At 45.0% G+C, this 20,336-nt stretch overlaps 1 protein-coding gene across 4 annotated transcripts in view; it reads right to left on the bottom strand.

Moving 5' to 3' along the window:
• The window catches only part of RTEL1 (regulator of telomere elongation helicase 1), a 358,799-nt gene that overhangs the window by 18,850 nt on the left and 319,613 nt on the right, over positions 1-20,336 (bottom strand). For all 4 annotated transcript variants that reach the window (XM_085619604.1, XM_085619601.1, XM_085619602.1 and 1 more), the window contains exons 35-36: positions 12,262-13,170; positions 8,532-8,687 (exon numbers count right to left, since the gene is read on the bottom strand). In XM_085619604.1, coding sequence (XP_085475730.1) covers positions 8,532-8,687; positions 12,262-13,170 — 1,065 coding nt within the window. The remainder of the gene's footprint in view (positions 1-8,531; positions 8,688-12,261; positions 13,171-20,336) is intronic.

Raw genomic sequence — 20,336 nt, 5'->3', positions numbered from 1 at the left:
TCGTCCTTGGAACCACCCCTTCAGCATGGGACAATACCTGGTGGCCCACCGCCCTCGGGAGCCCACCTACCCCCTCAGACCACGCCAAGAACCTGGGTATCATTATCGACTCTTCACTCACCATGAACTGACAGGTCAACGCCGTCACATCCAGCTGCTTCAACACCCTCCGCATACTCCGTAAGACCTTCAAATGGATCCCCCCTGAGTCAAGGAAGACGGTCACCCACGCACTCATCACCAGCAGACTGGACTATGGAAATGCACTCTACGGCGGCCTCAACAAGTCCCTACTCTGCAAACTCCAGACCATACAGAACAACGCAGCCAGACTCGTCCTTGGCATCGCCCGGCAAGAACACATTAGCAAACACCTACGAAGACTCCACTGACTCCCCGTGGAGAAGAGAGTCACTTTCAAAATCCTCACCCATGCCTAACAATAACGAACCCGAATAACTCAACGACAGAATCAACTTCCACATACCCAAAATAAATCTCCGATCCTCTAACCTCGCACTGGCCGAAGCCCCGCACATGCACAGAGCTAGAGCAGGCGAAAGATCCTTCGCTCATATTGCGGCCAAGACCTGGAATGAACTACCGGCAGACATCAGACGCGCACCCTCCCTGAACACCTTCATAAAAACTCTCAAGACCTGGCTCTTCGGCTAAACAGACCGGTGAATCCCCTACCCGCACCTTGAGACCCTCACGGGTGACTAGCGCGCTTACAATTCCCCTGACTGATTGATTGGTACCACTTAGCGGCTGTGGAGAGCCACCGCTGAGGAAAATATTTTCCAGGCCAGTCCAAAGACGTAAAGGCGTACTCCTAAGGAGAGGAATCTACAAGAAGATATATCTCTCCGAAATCACCCAATGGTGGAGTTAGGATGTTTTAGGCAATCCTTGCACCCTGATTGAAATACACACTTGGCATTAGCACCATCTGCTGCGCCTCTGATCATCAATTACTGTGTGCTGTGTTGCCAAGTCAATCAATCAATCAGGGGAATTGTAAGCGCACTACTCACCCGTGAGGGTCTCAATTAGCGATTTGGGTGAGCAGTTATTTTCAGCCGAAGAGCCAGGTCTTGAGAGTCTTCCTGAAAGAGTTCAGGGAGGGGGCGCGTCTGATGTCGATCGAGAGCTCGTTCCAGGGCTTGGCCGCGATGTAGGAGAAGGGTCTTCCCCCTGCTTTGGCTCTGTGGATGTGTGGGGTTTTGGCGAGGACGAGGTAGGCTGATCGGAAGTTTCTTTTGGGTACCTGAAGGATGATTCTGTCGTTGAGGTATTTGGGTCCGGTGTTGTGTAGGCATTTGTAGGCGTGGTGAGAGTCTTGAAGGTGACTCTCTTCTCAACGGGGAGCCAGTGGAGCTACCGTAGGTGTTGGCCGATGTGCTTGTTTCGAGGAATGCAGAGGACGAGTCTGGCGGCGGTGCACTGTGTCGTCTGGAGTTTGCGGAGGAGAGACTTGTTTATGCCGGCGTAGAGGGCATTTCCGTAGTCCAGCCTCCTGGTGATGAGTACGTAGGAGACTGTCTTCCTTGACTTGGGGGGATCCATTTGAAATTCTTACGGAGAATACGGAGGGTGTTGAAGCAGCTGGAGGCGACGGCGTTGACGTGTTGGTTCATGGAAAGGGAGGAGTCGACTACTATGCCGAGGTTTCTGGCATGGTCCGTGGGCTGCCGAGGGCGGTGGGCCACCATGTGTTGTCCCATGCTGATGGGGTGGTTCCGAGGACTAGGACTTCTGTCTTCTCAGTGTGAGCTTTAGGCAGCTGTTGGTCATCCAGGCTGCAACGTCCTGCATTCCTTCCTGGAAGTTGAGTCTGGTGGTAGCGGGGTCCTTGGTGAGGGAGAGAATGAGCTGGGTGTCGGCGTAGGACACAATGCTGAGGTCGTGTTGTCGGACTATGGTGGCGAAATGGGGCATGTAGATGTTGAAGAGGGTTGGGCTGAGTGATGACCCCTCTGGGACTCCGCAGCTGATTTCCGTGGGCTCAGAGAGGAAGGGCAGCAGTCTGATCCTTTGGCTTCTGCCAGTGAGGAATAACCGGATCCAGTCAAGAGTGGTTCCTTGTATGCCAGCGTCGTGTAGTCTGGCTACGAGTGTGCGATGGGAGACGGTGACGAATGCTGCAGATAGGTCGAGTAGAATCAGGGCTGCGGTGTGGCCTTGGTCGAGGAGGGTGCGGATGTCGTCTGTGGCGGCGAGTAGGGAAGTCTCGGTGCTGTGGTTGTTTCTGAATCCGGATTGAGACGGGTCGAGGACGGTGTTGTTTTCGATGAACCTTGTCAGTTATGACTTGACTGTTTTCTCAGCGACTTTTGCTGCAAAGGGAGCGTGATGGGCCGTGGGACTTCCTGCAGCATTATTATATATTAGAATATCTATATGATGAGGATCCAGCAAAAAAAGGCTGCACAGAACTTCATGAGTAACAGGAAATGTAAGGAACACTTTTTAAAGGCAGGAATTTGCATGAAGAACAATTATTAAATAGTGGATACATTTGAGAAAACGTTTGTGAAGAAGATACAAGCCAGAACAAATCAGAGTCTTAATTAGCTAGGTTCTCAAAGAAGACTAACAGATAAAAGTTAGGTCTAAGGTCCTCAGGTAGTCAGTTCCAAATTCTTTGGCTTTTGGCAGCCAAATTCTTGCTTTAACATCTCAGACATCTTGCTTTTTGGGATTCCCGTAGAAGGATTGGTGTGCTTCTGGAGTTAAAGTCCCATCCCAAGGTCTGCAGTCTGTTGCTTAGGAAGGCCGAGATGTGCAGGTTTATGGGTTATATTAGCCATCATAAAGGAAATTCTGGTTTTAAGGAGTAGCCAGTGGAGGGCCATAAAAACTGAAAAGGTGCTAATTGTTTTCTGCTCCACTGACGATGCAAACAGCAGCAAGCAGGATTTCCTTGTGGCACCTAGAGTGAATTCCATGTGAGCAGAATGAATTTTTTTAGGAGTAATGGTTGGTAGGAAGATGTGTCTGTAATGTTTATGACATGTAGTATCACTGAGAGGTATGATTCATTGTGAAGCCAGTGATCTCACCTATAGGATCAAGCTAGGTACACACCCTAGATGCCAGAGTCAGATATGCCACTTTTTGACAGACGGGATTTCATCAGGAAGAAGAGCACAGAATGAAGAATGTGCAGGAAGTACTTCCATGAAATTTTGGGAATTTGGCATGGTCCATTATCTTTTTGTCAGGTACCTCTTTGTGGAGAACTGGGGTGTTGGCTTGAAGCAGGTGTTCCATGCTGTCCCATAACACTAGAATCTGTGAATTGGTCTGTGGTTGGAATTACTTTATGCCAGATACTGCAGGGTATCTCCGGCTTTCCGCCTCTGAGGCGGAAAGCCGGAGGTTTTTGTTAAAACTGCATATTTTTTAAAAATTGTCACTAATAACTTGCTTTTAATCCCCACAAAAACGCTCTTGCTCACCTGATAGTTGTAGCGCTGCTGCTTCGCGCTCACTCAGACCCCCTCCTTCAGGAAACGACAACAGCGCCAGCGCGCCAAAGGCTGAGCCACGCCCACTGCGAGGCCACGCCCACCGACCACTACTTAAACGCTAGGAAAGCGCAACGACGCCATTCTTGATCCCCTCTGAGGCGGAAAGCCGGAGGTTTTTGTTAAAACTGCATATTTTTTAAAAACTGTCACTAATAACTTGCTTTTAATCCCCACAAAAACGCTCTTGCTCACCTGATAGTTGTAGCGCTGCTGCTTCGCGCTCACTCAGACCCCCTCCTTCAGGAAACGACAACAGCGCCAGCGCGCCAAAGGCGGAGCCACGCCCACTGCGAGGCCACGCCCACCGACCACTACTTAAACGCTAGGAAAGCGCAACGACTCCATTCTTGATCCCCTCTGAGGCGGAAAGCCGGAGGTTTTTGTTAAAACTGCATATTTTTTAAAAACTGTCACTAATAACTTGCTTTTAATCCCCACAAAAACGCTCTTGCTCACCTGATAGTTGTAGCGCTGCTGCTTCGCGCTCACTCAGACCCCCTCCTTCAGGAAACGACAACAGCGCCAGCGCGCCAAAGGCGGAGCCACGCCCACTGTGAGGCCACGCCCACCGACCACTACTTAAACGCTAGGAAAGCGCAACGACGCCATTCTTGATCCCCTCTGAGGCGGAAAGCCGGAGGTTTTTGTTAAAACTGCATATTTTTTAAAAACTGTCACTAATAACTTGCTTTTAATCCCCACAAAAACGCTCTTGCTCACCTGATAGTTGTAGCGCTGCTGCTTCGCGCTCACTCAGACCCCCTCCTTCAGGAAACGACAACAGCGCCAGCGCGCCATAGGCGGAGCCACGCCCACTGCGAGGCCACGCCTATAACGACCATTACAAATGTGTCGACCTACCCAGCGCAGCGGACGAGCGCAGCGGGAGCGCCGTTTGCGCGCCAAAGGCGCGCCTAAGGCAAGCCCGTCTGCGCCCGTCCGCGCCAAGACCGCGCCTAGCGCAAGAAACTCTGCTCAAACCTCAACCTTTATTAGGTACCTCCCTGAAGACCTCTATCGATTACAGGGTGTCAAACACTGCCCCTGTATATTCGATCTAACTAAGTCTGCGGGCACTATTAGCTGTAAAAATTGCCGCTGGACGACTACAAATCATTCAGCCATTACACCCACTTACCTATCACAACCCAAGGCCGCCCCAACGCTCTTTAAAGGAGGTCTGATTAATGCACGTTCTATGTGCAAGCATAATCAAGACATATGCGATCTCATCTGCGACTTTGATTTGGACTGCCTAATGATAACCGAAACCTGGTTAACAGAAGATAGCAATCCTGATATTGCTGCTTCCCTACCTCAAGGCTACTCTTTCTTTAGGCAGGACAGACCAAAAGGCAGAGGTGGAGGTGTCGCCATTATACTTAGGAACACCTTCCCCTGCCATGCCTTTAACCTAGAGCCCCTAAAAAACACGGAAGGCCTAGGTTTTTCAATTAAATTGAACGAGCAAACCTCCTTCTCTGGTGGTCTTATTTATCGCCCGCCCGGTAATGCCACTGAATTTCTTGATTCATCGTGCGATTCCCTGGGCCACTTTCTTCTCCGGTACCCCCACTTCACCCTACTCGGGGATTTCAACCTACATCTCGACTCCAAATCTGATACTCAAGCCATCAATTTTCTTCAAACACTAGAAATGTTTAATCTCCAACAACTAATCTCCCAGCCTACCCACCTGCTTGGTCACACCCTTGATGCTGTATGTACCAATCTCTCTTCCCTTATCACCCTGCCCCCGCTTCCCCAAATTTGGACTGATCACAGCTTGATCTTGTTCCACATCCATAGCGTGCGTTCCCCTTCTCGCAACAATACTAACTCACGCCCCTCCAACCCTATCAATTGGAAAAAAGTCCAAGAAAGCTTGACTCTTAAACCTATGAATCAATCCCATACCCCTACCCTGTCCGGAAATGTAGAAGTTGACGCCGACCTCTTTTACAACTGGCTCGCACAGGAAATGAAAACCAGAAACCCCCCTAAATGTCAAGGCATCTCTCATAAAAAATCCAAAATTAATGCCCCCTGGTTTACCCCCGACCTTGCTACCTCTCACCTACTCTGTAGGAAAGCAGAGCGAAAATGGCGCAAGTCTTACGACATCGACGACCGTCTCTTATATATTCAAACAAGGAAAACCTATCTTTCGAGTATTAAATCAGCTAAAAAATCCTACTATGTGAACGCCATCAAAGAATCCCATCAAAAACAAAAGACTCTGTTTTCTATAGTAAAGTCATTCACCCAGCCCAAAGCACTGCAACCAGAAATACCTCCATCACAAGACTTATGCGATAAAATTTCCGACTATTTTGAAGACAAAATTGTTTCCATTCAAAGCAATTTCCCCCCTTTCTGTACCTCTTCATTTTCCCCTCCCTCTGACTTTTTTTCCGGTAATTTGAGCAGTTTCTCCCCTGTAACACTGGCGCAAACAAGAGAAGTCATCCTGGCCTGCAAATCAGGCTCCCCTTCCGACCCCTGTCCACCCAAAATTCTTCACCAACTTATTGACGTAATCAACCCAGTAATCAACGACATAGTCAACTCGTCGCTTAGCACAGGAATTGTCCCCCCCCGGTGGAAGAAAGGAATTGTCAAGCCCCTTATGAAAAAGGCCAATAAACCACCGTCTGACCTGACCAATCTTCGCCCGATCTCACTACTCCCAGCCTTAGGAAAAATAACCGAACAACTGGTCTATAGAGAACTTAGACAATACCTGGAAGTAAATAACATACTCCATCCACAGCAGTCGGGTTTCCGTCCCAAACATTCGACGGAAACAGCGCTGATAGAACTATCAGACACGATCAAACTGCTACAAGATCAGCGAAAAAATTCAATCCTCATTCTTCTTGACCTGACCGCGGCGTTTGACACCATTTCCCACTCTATCCTCATCAGTAGACTGATGAACATAGGGATCTCAGACTACGCTTTATCCTGGTTAAGATCATTCCTTGTTGACCGATCACAGACCGTCGCTCTGGGCCCTTTCCATTCAAAAGAGAAGACGATTTCCTCAGGCGTCCCGCAGGGTTCTATCCTAAGTCCCCTCCTTTTCAACATCTATCTCATCCCACTCCTGTCCGTGATTGAATCCTTTGGAATACCAGTAACCTCCTACGCCGATGACACTCAACTCATCGTGCCCTTGGACAGTAACTCTACCAGCGCCGAGCTCAACCTCAAGAAGTGCCTAACGGAGGTCTTCCATTGGATGAACGCAAATCATTTGAAGTGTAATTCAAATAAAACGGAGATTCTCCCGATCGGAAAGAACACCTCCTTCTGCCCAGCCCTTTGGTGGCCAGACGACTCAGTCGCTCCCCCCCAAACTGTAACAACGGCCAGGAATCTAGGCGTCATTTTCGACTCAGATCTCTCCTTTGATCAACATGCTAAGACTGTAGCCGGTAAATGCTTCGGGATAATAAGATCTTTAAGAAAGTTCTTCAACTTTCTCCCTCTCGACGCCAGAAAGAGTGTAACAGTAGCCCTTATAATTTCACGATTAGACTACTGTAACGGCCTACTGGCAGGGGCAAAAAAGAGCACTCTCGCGAAACTCCAGAGCGTGCTCAATACAGCTGCTCGACTTGTTCTCAAACTGCCCCGTAGAGCATCCATCTCCGCAGCCCTTCTATCCTTACACTGGCTGCCTCTCCACAAGAGAATTTTATTCAAGATTCTAATTGTCGCCTTCAGAGCTTTCAATGAATCCGGTCCAAAATACCTGCACAGACGATTTCCCCACTACACCCCCAGGCGATCTCTCCGTTCGTCCCAGGACAACCTCATTCTTCCTGCAAAGTATAATCTGAAGACGAAGGGAGGTAAAACCTTAAGTTACCTGGCCACCAAAGCATGGAACAATCTGCCCAAACACCTCAGGCAACAAACCCAAGAAAAACCATTCAGAAAGTTTCTGAAGACTTGGATCTTCAGCCTCCCCGATGACCTCACTAAAGCAGCCATCTAACCCCTTTCTGTCTCCGGACCGGTCATCAAGGATTCTCAGCGCCAAGATGCTCCTTCCGGAGCGAACGCTGCGCTATACAAATACCCCTACCAAATACCAAATACTGAGTGCTGGTCTGTGGTTTTCAGTCTATTTTGTTACCGATATCACTGGACATGGTTCATTGACATGTGGCTGATATATCATGTTGCCGAGATGTGGAAACTGGCATCACCACCAAATCAATAAAATTGAATTAATCTACATGCACGGCTGCCCCTCACCAATTCAAGTTAACAATAAAATTAAGTAAAAGGCAACCCATTAGTGGCAAATTCTTGAATTCTTTGCAGCATTTGAGTTCTAATAAACCACACAAATGTTTTTGCAATGGAGTTTGTCTTGGATATATTTTTATATTGGTTTGGGCTTTGAAGTGACAAAAGGAAGAAGCATTAATTATCGTTTTGGGTTTAGTTTGAAACAAGATATCACCACGCCAATTTCCAGGTGCCTTCACACAGTATCATCTTTTTTCGAAGAATCCCAGAGGTCTCAATTTTTATACATTTGACCAAGATAGTTGTTTTGGCCCCAGAAATTCCAGTGGGACACAAACTGCCTTCAGGTGCGGTGGTAATAACAACCATATCAACTAACCAAGAAGTAAAGGTGTAGGTGGGTAATTGAAGTATATTAAATAAAAAAAGGCACTGAATAAAGATTGTTCACGGATAGGTCTCACTTCTCTGGGGTGCAGAGTGACATGTATACCGCCTACCAGTATAGAGGCACCTGAATTACAAGCTGTGCCATCTCAAATGACTGTAGAGGTAAAAGAAGTCTGCCTTATCTCAATACCTCAAGATGGCAAAAGTGGATTTCTGGGCTCCAATCAATTGCAGATTTCCAACAGTAACTCAGTGTCCATCTAGATGAATTACAAGTCATCTCTGTGATAGCTCCCACAACTTCATCTCCCTCCCATTTTCCTGACTGGATGAACCTACCTGAACGGACGAAGGGTGGCACTGGGGTGCTGTTGTGAGCCTCCTTTCGCCTCCCGGTGACTGGCACAAGAGAAGTCGACTTCAGAGATTTATTTTTGCATTCTGGGTTCTTTAGGAAGAATGATGAGATCTTGCTCTGGGCTTTTCCAGGAACTACTGTCATAGAAAAAAGGATCAAAAGATTTACAGGTGAGATAACATTACAGAAAACATGCAGGAATGCTCAGGAAAGGCCACAGATGATTAGGACGAAAGCTTAAACGTGGGTTAATAGTGGTAGACATAAGCATCTTGATGTGTGTGTGTGGTAGGTCCTTCTGCTCGGTAAGCTTGAGAAAGATCTTGCTTAGAGCTAAAGTGGGTTCAGAATTCACCTGCTTAACATGGGAGGGCGAAATGTTGTCCAAGGGCTAAGAAAATCAAACCTATTGTTTTGCAAATCACTGACACATGAGATCCCTGGCAAGTCATGGAAACCCACCATGTGGTAGTTTCCTCAAGGTTTATGTTTGCAGCCTTGACCCCCACTAGTCTTGAATAAATGCGGTCCAATTGTTACCCACATTAACTATAATTAAAATGAGGGTGTTTCAGTATATGTGAGGCCAGCGGGTGCCTAGTGAGATATCTCCATGAAGCCTGAGCTTCTAGTCAAGCCCATCTCTATAATTTTCTGGCATGCATTTGCGTCCTCTTTCAAAGTACAAGTGGTCATCTTTAACAAAATATAAGTGTCTCAACTCATTCTACAGCAGATGAAGTCTTGCAGTCTTGGATAAATTCGTTTCGGACATGAAATAATCTTGAAAAATTATTTTATCAGACTACTTCTTGTAGTTTGTAAGGCATTGTAATTTATACCGCAAAATTATTTAAGGCTTTGCAGCCTCTGGCTTTTAGTATTACAGTTAGTGGGGTTTTGCTTTGAATAATCATTTAAAAACAGTACCAGTTTTGGTCAACACTCTTGGAGCGACTGCTCCACAGCAGGTTTATTTTGCCTCTTTAGCAGAACATTTAGGTTCAGTTGAGTGGAGATATAGGAAGTATCATCAATGCCCACCTAACCTATATAAGTTTATACGTGTTGGAGCAGTGCTTGTTCTTCTGGCTTCTCCATCTCAGAAACTCTTCAACTCATTTGCAAGGATGTATGTGCAAGACTTTAGAAGCCACATATCATGGTGAGCTTTGAACAATATCAGCCCATACTCATGAACGACCACTTACTAGACAGGATCAGGAAGTGGCCTGAGAGTAACCAGAAAAAAAATGGCCACCACTGTTAGGGAAAGTTTCAAATCTAGTTTCAGGTTAGGTTACAAAGGTTGCACACGGCTAGAAGCAGAAAAGTTTAAGTTGGCTACAGAGTGCTAGTAGTGTTGAACGGGGAGCTGGGGGAGAAGGCACTGAAGGTGGGGTGTTGAGCTAGTTCAGGAACTGACTATTGAGCAATCTGATAAATACTCCCTGGGCATGTCTTGAGAAAGGTATAAGCAAGGTTTAAGTTAATCCTTCACCGATCAAGTCTTGAAGGGCAGTAGTTAAATGACTGTATCAGTAAGGAAGACAGCACTATAATGTACACATGGACAAAAAGGTGTAGCATGTCAGGTGTTTGCAGAAGGGAAAGAAATACTCAAATAAAACGCAATATCAACTTTCACCTAACAGATATTTTCTCAGCTGTGTATGGAGTATAAGGAACAGATTTCAGTGAGAAAGCACCCTTGAGGAGCTATCCAAGTGGATTATTTGAACATTTCTGTATATTTGGACCATTGATGTTCTGAGTGTATTCCAGTTCAGAGTGATGGAGGCACTACCTGGCAAATTTCTGTTCGGTAGCAATGGCAAAGGAAGAAGAGTGTTCTGATGCTAGAACTAAAAAAGAAGGTGGCAGGGCTCGTTCTTGTGCAATGAAAAATAAAGGGTTCTTGGAAGATGATCGTTTTTCTGGTCAAAGAGTTTGAGGACATAGCTAAGCTTACTGGTAGACAAAGTGTAAAGATATATTTGATAAAGCAGTAGTTATTGGCAAATATGTTAGAATTTAGCAAGATACAGCACCTGTTGGACCATTGCAATTTTACAAGGGGGTGGCAACGGCGGGCCAGATTTTTTGTAGAGGGACTAGTCAGGCTATGCCGGAGCACAACTTTACCGCCACAGGATGAAGATAGAGGAGCCTTTAGAAGCAGAGTTGAAGGAATGGAGATTTATCCTGCAGGAGCATAGTCGTGTGGCCCTTGAAATGGTAGCAGAATGGAGGATACAAATAATTCCAAATGTGGCCAGGGACAGAAACCTTTGGCTTGTATTGGTGGGGCATGCGGTGCATTCAAGCATGGGTTGGGAAAACAGAAGTATATCTCCTTAATTCAACATTAATCTTACTGAACTTGCAATCAACAGTGAATTTCAATGTGTTCAATGCAGAGTTTTAGGATGGGTTATCAGAGAGTCAGCAAAGAATAGGACTCATGGGAATTATTGAGTTTGGTTAACTAGGCATGATATTATTTTGAAATCCTGTGCTGGGCCTGGATTGTCACATGGATGTTGTCTCATTCACAGTGGTACAGGGTTTGCAATGCTGATCGAGAACTAGGATTAAAGTACATTTTCTCTTCTATATCTTGGGATCGCCATGGAGCACAATAGCACATTCATCATTAAAAGAAGTGGTAAAATCAGAGCCATGAGAGACAAGACAGGACATTTTAAACTAAACAGAATGTGCAAATAAACCTGGCTCACTAGAGTATTTGTTCTGCTGTCCAGATCTAGCTAGTAGTACAGAGTGAAAGCATAAACATAATTGCAAGAGGCTACGCTGCACATTTCTAAAACTAGACCATTTCTCAGTAAAAGGTGCAATGTCTACTTTTTCCCGAACTGAATAAGGTCTTGAAGGTTGCAGGTGTTTTTAGTTTTTTTTAAACACAATAATAATTAACACTATCCAGGCTTTAAATGAAAGTGGGGACAGATATGATCTATCACAACAAATGCATCTGAGCAGCGAGCCCATGAGTACTGCACCATCCCCTTGTCCCAGATTCAGTAATTCTTGCAATATGATCCTTAGGATGTGCCCGTGGATGCGACCTTATAGCCACATTGTAACAAAAAACACAAATAGTGGTGCACCAACACCATCAATGTTCATGTAAAGAAGTCCAGATCAAGACTTGAAATATTCCATATCTTCTTTATTTTGCTTGTGTAAAAAAGGGAAAAACTCCAGGAGAGTAAATGCAGACCAAATTTTGACAAATGAAGAAAGCAAAGTAGCAATGTCACCTCTTCGCAAGTAACACAAACTACTCATCAACCTCTTGAGCAAGGCCCAGATAAACCACAGTAGAATAGCTCAAGCAAAAAGATACCTAGGCAGTGACTACTAAAACATTGCAAGAAGAATAAGGCAGCTGATGTCTAGAAAGTTTAATAAAAACACAACTGGGGCACTGCCTAAATAAGAGGACACAAATTCCACATCCCACGACTTCAAGGTGGTGGTGTACCGAGCTGTGCAGAGCAAGCAATACATGTCCCGCAACAAGGTTTCATGACAGGGCAGAAAATATACTCTATTCCTACCGTTTAATTTTATCTGCTGCAGGACATCCATTCATCAATGCCACAAAGACTGTCTTGATATTGTTAATAGATGCTCTGTGCTTACACCCCATGAGACCTATCCCTCCCTCCCTTACTTGCTTACCTGGCCTGGGACTGATTTCAGTGGACGAGCTCTGTAGATTTGCAGGATTTGGGTGACAGTGCTGCTCAGTCTTTTCTTCACTGTGGTTCTGTGAACTGCCAGAATCCCGCTGCAGCTCTGGTCTCCTCTCACATTTGTTGTAGCTTTGGGGATCCAATGCATTATGGTGAAGCTGTGATTCTTCCTCACCACTGTCACTTGAACTCAGGATATCAGCGCTCTCCTGGTCTAGTTCTGATGATGTTTTTACCTTGATACTGGTTTGAAGTGTCAATGGGTTCTCATTCAACTGTGGTTTTCTCTCTCTTGCACTACTGGACATCCCAAGACACACAGACTCACTGTGTCGCACTGAATCGATCCAACATTTGTGGCAAGGGTCCTGAGAGTTATTTTGTTGCAGAGGTTTTCTCTCACATTCGCTACAAGTGTTAAGCAGTACCACTGATTCTGTGTGTTGTAGCGGATTGGGCTCTCGTTTAATGCAGGTTGATGAGAGCGGTGTGTTCTTATGTTGAGGCTGATTCCCCTCTTCTTCAGTGCAGGAGTCCTGCCGCCTCATCCCATTGTTCTGTTGCAGCAGACTACTCTCTCTTTTGATAGAGTCCGTAAAATCAGTCGGTTTGTTGTGCTGCTGTTTCTCCCTGTCCTTGCAGGAGTTTTGGGGTTCGCCATTTTTTTCCTGTTGCAGTACTATCTTCTCTTCTTTGATAGAGCCACAGGGTTTCTCTATCTGATAGTTGTGTTGCAGTGGCTTGCTCTCTCCCTTGCTGTTGTTGCCCTGCCTCCCATCCTGAGCTTGAAGCTGCAGTGATTGTGTTGCCGCTTCACTGCAGCTTAGTCCTGTCAGATCTGCACACAACTGGTTAAACTGTTTCTTATGATGAGGGCGAACAAATCTGTAGCATCCTGAACAAAGTGCAAAGAAAAGTGAGTTCAACTTATATTCACCATTGGTGTGTAACACACTAAACAGACAGTCCTAAGCTTGGTCAAACAGTAGTCTAACATTATTTTAAACTGAAATGCTGATCCTTTTAAAATTACTTTTGATACTCCTATATGCTCTAGGATACTTCACTGATATAAGAGAAAGCAGTTGCTTAGTAGAATGATTAAGTTCTACACTATCACATGCTTTTACCTACTTACTAAAATGTTATCTGGGATTTGGATGTTGAACCCTTCAGAAATGCAATAAGGAGCCTGGCTTGAGTGACGAGTCCCAACATTATGGTAACGTTATAGGTGGGCTGATAACTCAGACAAACTAACAGATTCTCTAAAATGCCATAGATGTGAACTCAAATGATGCTGTGCTTAGTTAAGAGCTGTACTTTTCGGCTATTGGGGTGTCAAGGAGAAGATGATCGTAAGTGTGCTAAAGCCATGTATTTGTCCCAAAGTAAGTTAATGGAAAACTAATCTGATCAAAATATTATTCAAGAGTGTGTGGGGTTGAGAAGGAGGTCATTTAGGTTGTGTCTTGCTTTTAGAAACTGTGAAACCACTGCCAGTGATCTAAAGCCCAACATATTACACACAAACAATGTCTGCTGCCCTCAGACTTTTCCAAATAAAATGGTGTACATTTCTTGAGCTTTGTTGCTGTTGCAAAATATATATGTATGTCCATTTAAATTCATATGTATGCACTCACACTAACATGAGGCCCAGAGCTCCAAAGGGCTTCCTATCTACCTTGCCTGGACAAGTTTCCAACAGCTAATCTGAATAGGCCTTAGAGGTCACTTTCCTTGTCCTGACGGCATCATAAGTTTCCTTATCTGGTTGTGCAAGTTGCTTAGACAGTGCCGAGCCAGCCTTTCTGGTCAGCCCATATCTGGCTGTTCATAATTTGCATGGTGCAGACATTGCACATCCATGTTAGCCCTATTTGGCTTGGTGCCTTATTCTAGTTCCGCTGACATGGCATTACTAAACTATGTAGCACCCAGAAACCAGCCACTCTGGAAAGAAGCAGTCTGAGAGCCCCTAAGGTGGCAGATCTGACTTCTTCCTTGCTAATTAGCAATCATGCAGGCTTTTGGTACCAATAAATAAATTTCACTCTGTTTCTGAGCAAACCTACTATGTCTGGTGAGTTTCATTAATTTGCTCCTGGGAGGGTGCCAGCATTTCCCCATCAGTTGCTACTTCCGTTTTAGCCACTTCAGAGCAATATTAGCCACCACTAACATTAACACACAGGTGAAAACTTCAGCAGAGTGTAGGTTAGAAACAATGTGCCTTATCCTTGCATCGCACATTGATCCTGCATTACAAATTGATCACTCGCTGAAGGGAGTAATAAACAGCAATTGGAAGGATTCCTGTCAAAAAATACTTGCTACTGTTTTCAGGTTTTGTTAATCAGTTCCAGTGATCTGGGATATAATAAAAGGGTGGCCTTTTTAAATCAAATCCTCAGGCCGCAAGGATACAATTCGGTTTTAACTGTTACTGGGTATATTATGTGCACAGTTAATTTTTTTTACTACTTTCTAGTTTATCAAGACTTACAAAACCAGACTTTGTGCCTCTTCGCCACACACAATCTTTGAAAATGTTCTCTTTAACGTCATCTCTTTTCCTCTTCGTATGCGCTATCCCAACCTCACTTGACATTAATCCTGCAAGTACCACTCCGCACATCCTCAAACTTGTCCACAAAAAGGGTACATTTCCTGGAGCACTGTTCGATCTCTCTACACGGAAATACCATGGGTGACCTGAGTGGTTAGCACTGTAATATACACCAATAAGGTAAGTTGTAACTTACAGATTCACGACAATATTTCTGTCTAAATAAAGACCATGAGACCTGAATTGCATCCTCTCCACTCCCGTACCCCCCAGTTATTACCTTTCACATCTCACTAATGGTAGTAATGTTGCTGGATGTACGGCAAAAGGTTTGTTGCAGCAAGTGGGACTTAATTATACCCGTTTTGTGCCAATGGACCATGAGATGATGTACTATCATGTCTGATGAGATGCGGATAGTTTCATATCTCAATGCCCCAGCTATTGACACTATTTCTTTGAAGAGAAAAGTTTTCTTTTTGTACAGTTTTCTGCCTACATGTTCTTAGACGGTCCAGTGGGATAAGCTAGACTAACATCTGTGTAAATGGAAGAAAGACTTCAGTGTGTCCTGTGTCTTTCAGCAGAACCAAACATAACTTCTGCTGGGAGTATGACAACAAGCAGCATGTGGGCACAGCTACAAATGGGGCTTGCGGGAAGCCTCAACGCAGAACTGGATATTTAAGTTATTCTTAGTGAAAATGGTATCACTTGCTCACGCATATACATAAAAAAAGGCACTGGTCATATGTAACTAAGCACTTTAAACTATTCCTCAAGGAAAAGATAAACCACAGGGAGAGGTTTTTTAGAGTTTGGGAATGAAAAAAAAACAACTGAAACATGGTATACTTTAACATAAAACACTCTCAAACATATCAGGTTTAGATATTCACTCTTTTATAAAGATTTACAATGTTCGTGCTTAGGAAATGAGCTATTCATCCGTATCTACAGTACTCAAGTGTGGGTATCTTGCAAACAGTTACATGCTTAAATCATTTGACGTCATCAGTTTGGGAATCTCTGGTAACTTTACATAGCAGTAAACAATGTTGAACAACAGTGTTTATTTAGGCCCAAAGTCACCTCACTTGAAATAACCCGGAGTCAGCCAATGAGAGAGAGATGCTCAGTTGCCTACCCCTCTACAGGTCATCATATTCTAGATTTCATAGCACAAGTGTAAGGTCTTTATTATTGTCCATGTAGAACCTCATGCATCTAGCAAATGTGCAGATCCTTCTTGGGTACAAACTTGGAGATGTAGTGTGCAAGATGACCTTTTTCCTTGTAAAATAGAGGTATGGCTATTTTATGGTGAGTGCATGTAGGTCACCAAATCTCCTAGTCGAAGTGAGAGCCAGCAACAGCACAGTCTTCTATGAGATGTATTTCAGTAGTACCCTATAGATTGGCTTGAAAGGAGGCAGCATCAACTTTTTCATCACTGTATTTAACTTTCATGGCACAGGAGGATTCTTCCAAAATGGAAATACCTCAAATATGCATTCATAAATTGAATAAGGACTCTTTGGAACAAGAATGATGATGGTTTGTCAGTCCTAAATTTCAAGAAAAATCTGAAGACTTAGGCCCACATGCATCAAAGCAAAAACCGGTCGCAAACGGGCAGATTCTCAGAATCTGCCCCTTTGCGACCGGTATTTTTGCATTTGGGATGCATCATCCCAAATGCAAAAATCGCAATTTAAGTAATCTCTAAATTGCGATTACTTAAATTGCCATTGCATTTAAAGAATCGCAAATTGAGATTCCTTAAATGCAATGCATTAAAGTAAAAAAACTAGCGATTTCGCTAATAGGGGGAGCAAATTACCATGAAGTTGAACTTCATGGTAATTTGCAAAAACTTTGAAAAATGCACTAAAGCGCATTTTTCAAAGTTCCATTTTACACACACACATGCCCTTGGGGCATGTGTGTGTGCAAGATGTACTTATATGCAGATTTCAGGGGTGCAACAGGGTGTCTTTTTGCGATTCTCTAATTGAGAATCGCAAATTGAGGATGTTTTCCCATTCATTCCTATGGGCCTCTAGGCCCATAGGAATGAATGAAGAGGTATTCCTTAATTGCGACTCACAATTTGCGAGTCACAATTAAGGAATTTTAGAAATCGCTATTTTTTAAGCGATTTCTACATGCATAGCTTTTGCTATTCCTTATTAGCGCATCCTTATTTTTCGCTAATAAGGAATCGCAAATGGCATTGTTGATGCATGTGCCAGTTCTTTGTTTGTGTAAACGCTTCAGGCTTCTCCTTCTCTGGCTCGCGCCGGGATACTCCTTGGAGTAGCTGTGCGCGTTATAAGACCATATAACATAACATAACAAGACTGCAGCCTAGTGAACTTTGAAAAATTATATTTGAGACCGTTCTGGGCCAGGATCAGTAAATATGGCACTACTTGATGAGGTTTTATCAATATAGGATTAAGTCCTTTGTCCTTGCACCACACAGAAGTGCTTCCATTTTGAACTGTAAGTTTTTCTTTGAGCATGAGGTTGTGCTTGCACCAATATCTCTCTACAACCTGCAGGAATGTCGCGACAAGAACTCTAAATGGTGAGGACCCAAGCTTTCAAATCGTGCTGGAGAAATTGTCTGTTGTGTCTGGAGAGGAGCTTAGGATTAATTTTCAGATGAAGTACGAGTTACTTACCTTCGGTAACGATGTAACTGGTAGAGACGATTCTAGCCGCAGATTCCTTCATGTAGAATTATCCCCAGGCGTGATTCTGGACCCGGAAAACTGTCTTGCCCAGCATCCCTGCGCGCCGGGGGGACGGCATCACGCGACTCCGCCCAGGCATCGTCCGCGTACGTGACGTCAGCGAGGTCACATAAGTCCCACCCCGGCGCGCCTATGTCAGTTTTCTTCGGAGAAATTTTCCGCGCCACAACGCAAAGCCAGCTGACAAAACCGTGAGAGTATAGGAACAGTGTGAGAAAGAGCAGAAAAAGGAATGGTGAGGAACACCACCATAAAGAGCAGTGCCCGGCACTGCAGTACCCAAAGGCAGGGAAAGAATAAAGAACAGAGCGGCAACCCTGCCAGTACAGAGACAGCCCCTCCCCCCGGAGAAAGGGGACATATGTAAAAATGTCACAATAACATGCAACAGGACTACAACCCCAACCAAAGACAAGGAAGGGGAACCAGTCGGGGACACACAGGGAACGACAAAACTCCAAGACATCCCCATCACAGAGTGTGACAACCCCCATCAGGAACAAGGGCAGAGGCACAGCCAAAAGAACCCAACCTTAAGGATCGCCAAGAGCCAGAAGTACCAACAACCTATCCTCCCATGTGACAACGGGGAGGAAAAATGGACAGCCTGACAGAAAGAGGGAAAGAATGTACTCATAGAAGACACAGCCACCCACAGGGAAGCAAGTGTAAAAGACCAAATCACAAGCCCTCGCAGAACGGGGAGGAAGGGCGGGCCGTAAAGCAATCTGCGGCTAGAATCGTCTCTACCAGATGGAATATGCTACTTACCAGTATGCATCTGTTCTTGGCATGTAGAGCTGCAGAGCCACACACTAAGGATAAGATCGCCATCTGGTGTTGGGCTCGGATGATTGCAGGTTGTTGTTGTCTTCGGAAGAAGTCTTTGGTCACGAGATAGGTGACTCCTCCTCTGGACAACAGTGCGCATGGGCATCCACTCCATCCTCAGATTGTTTTTCGCCATGATGGGAAATGATGGAGTGTATAAGAAGTAGAAAGAAAGGATGTCCATGTGTAGTGTCTAATTAAGACAATGCTGGAACAGATACAGGTCCCGGGGAGGCGGGTGGTCGTGTGTGGCTCTGCAGCTCTACATGCCAAGAACAGATGCACACTGGTAAGTAGCATATTCCGTTCGAGGCATATGAGCTGCAGATCACACACTAAGGATAGACTATATAGCAGTGTCTCCCCTAGCGGTGGTCACCTGTATCAGTTGCAGCAGTTTGGAATAGAGTTTTTAGGACAGCTTGGCCTACTGAAGCTTGTTGTTTGGATTGCACATCGACACAGTAGTGCTTAGTGAAGGTGTGTGTAGTAGACCATGTGGCTGCTTTGCAAATGTCTTCTAAGCGGATGCTCCCTAAGAATGCCATAGAAGCCCCTATTTTACGCGTGGAGTGCGCCCTAGGGGGAACTGTAAGAGTACGTTTAGCTTTTTGGTAACATATTTGGATACATTTAACTATCCACCTGGCTATACCCGATTTGTGAGATGGGGTTGCCCTTATGTGGTGGTGCGAAAGCAACAAACAGTTGCTTGGTTTTCCGAAAAGGTTTGGTTCGGTCGATGTAATAAAGCAAGGCTCTTTTAACATCTAAGGTATGAAGTGCCCTCTCAGCTACTGAGTCTGGATTAGGGAAGAAGACTGGCAGTTCGACTGACTGGTTTAGATGGAAAGGGAAGATAACTTTAGGGAGGAATTTTGGGTTTGTCCTAAGAACCACTTTGTTACGATGTAGTCGTAGGAAGGGTTCTTCAAGGGTTGAGGCTTGTATTTCACTTACTCTTCGCAGGGATGCGATTGCGACAAGGAAAGCCACTTTCCATGTTAGCAACTGCAGTTCGCATTTGTGCATTGGTTCAAATGGGGGACCCATGAGCCTTGTTAGAACAATATTAAGGTTCCACACTGGTGAAGGTGGTAATCTTGGAGGAATGATTCTTTTAAGACCTTCCATAAATGCTTTAATGGCTGGTACCTTAAAGAGGGACAGGTGTTGCCTATTTTGCAAGTAGGCTGCTAATGCCGCTAGATGTAGACGTATAGAGGAATAAGCTAAATAGGATCTTTGCAAGTGTAGCAAGTAGCAAATGATGTTTTGGATGGACGCATCCAGTGGACGTATGTCATTTTTAGTGCAGTAAATGGCAAATCTTTTCCATTTTGCTGCATAACACGCCCTAGTAGCAGGTCTTCTGGCTTCTTTTATGATATTCATACAGTCTGGAGGGAGGTTGAGGTATCCAAACTCTAAGACTTCAGGAGCCATATTGCCAAGTTCAGAGTTTGAGGATCTGGGTGTCTGATTTCTCCATGGTTCTGGGTTAATAGAGCTGGGGAGAGACGCAACTTTTGATGTGGAACTAGAGATAGCTCCAGAAGTGTGGTGAACCAGGGTTGGCGTGCCCAAGTGGGAGCTACTAGGATGAGCATTAGCGACTGTTGTTTCAGTTTGCGTACTACAAATGGAATGAGTGGGAGAGGCGGAAAAGCGTACGCAAATCTGCCTGACCAGTTCATCCATATCGCATTGCCCTATGACTGCGGGTGTGGAAACCTGGCGGTGAAGGTTGGGCATTTTGCGTTTTCTTGTGTGGCGAACAGGTCTATGTCTGGTTGTCCCCACTTCTGGAAGAATGGGAGTAGGACTTTGGGGTGTAATTCCCATTCGTGTATTTGCTGTGTGTGTCGACTTAGGAGGTCGGCCACCTGGTTCTGA

This window comes from Triturus cristatus, chromosome 7 (assembly GCF_964204655.1).
Source record: "Triturus cristatus chromosome 7, aTriCri1.1, whole genome shotgun sequence".
NCBI lineage: Eukaryota > Metazoa > Chordata > Amphibia > Caudata > Salamandridae > Triturus > Triturus cristatus.
This window is presented reverse-complemented; position numbering and strand designations above follow the sequence as displayed.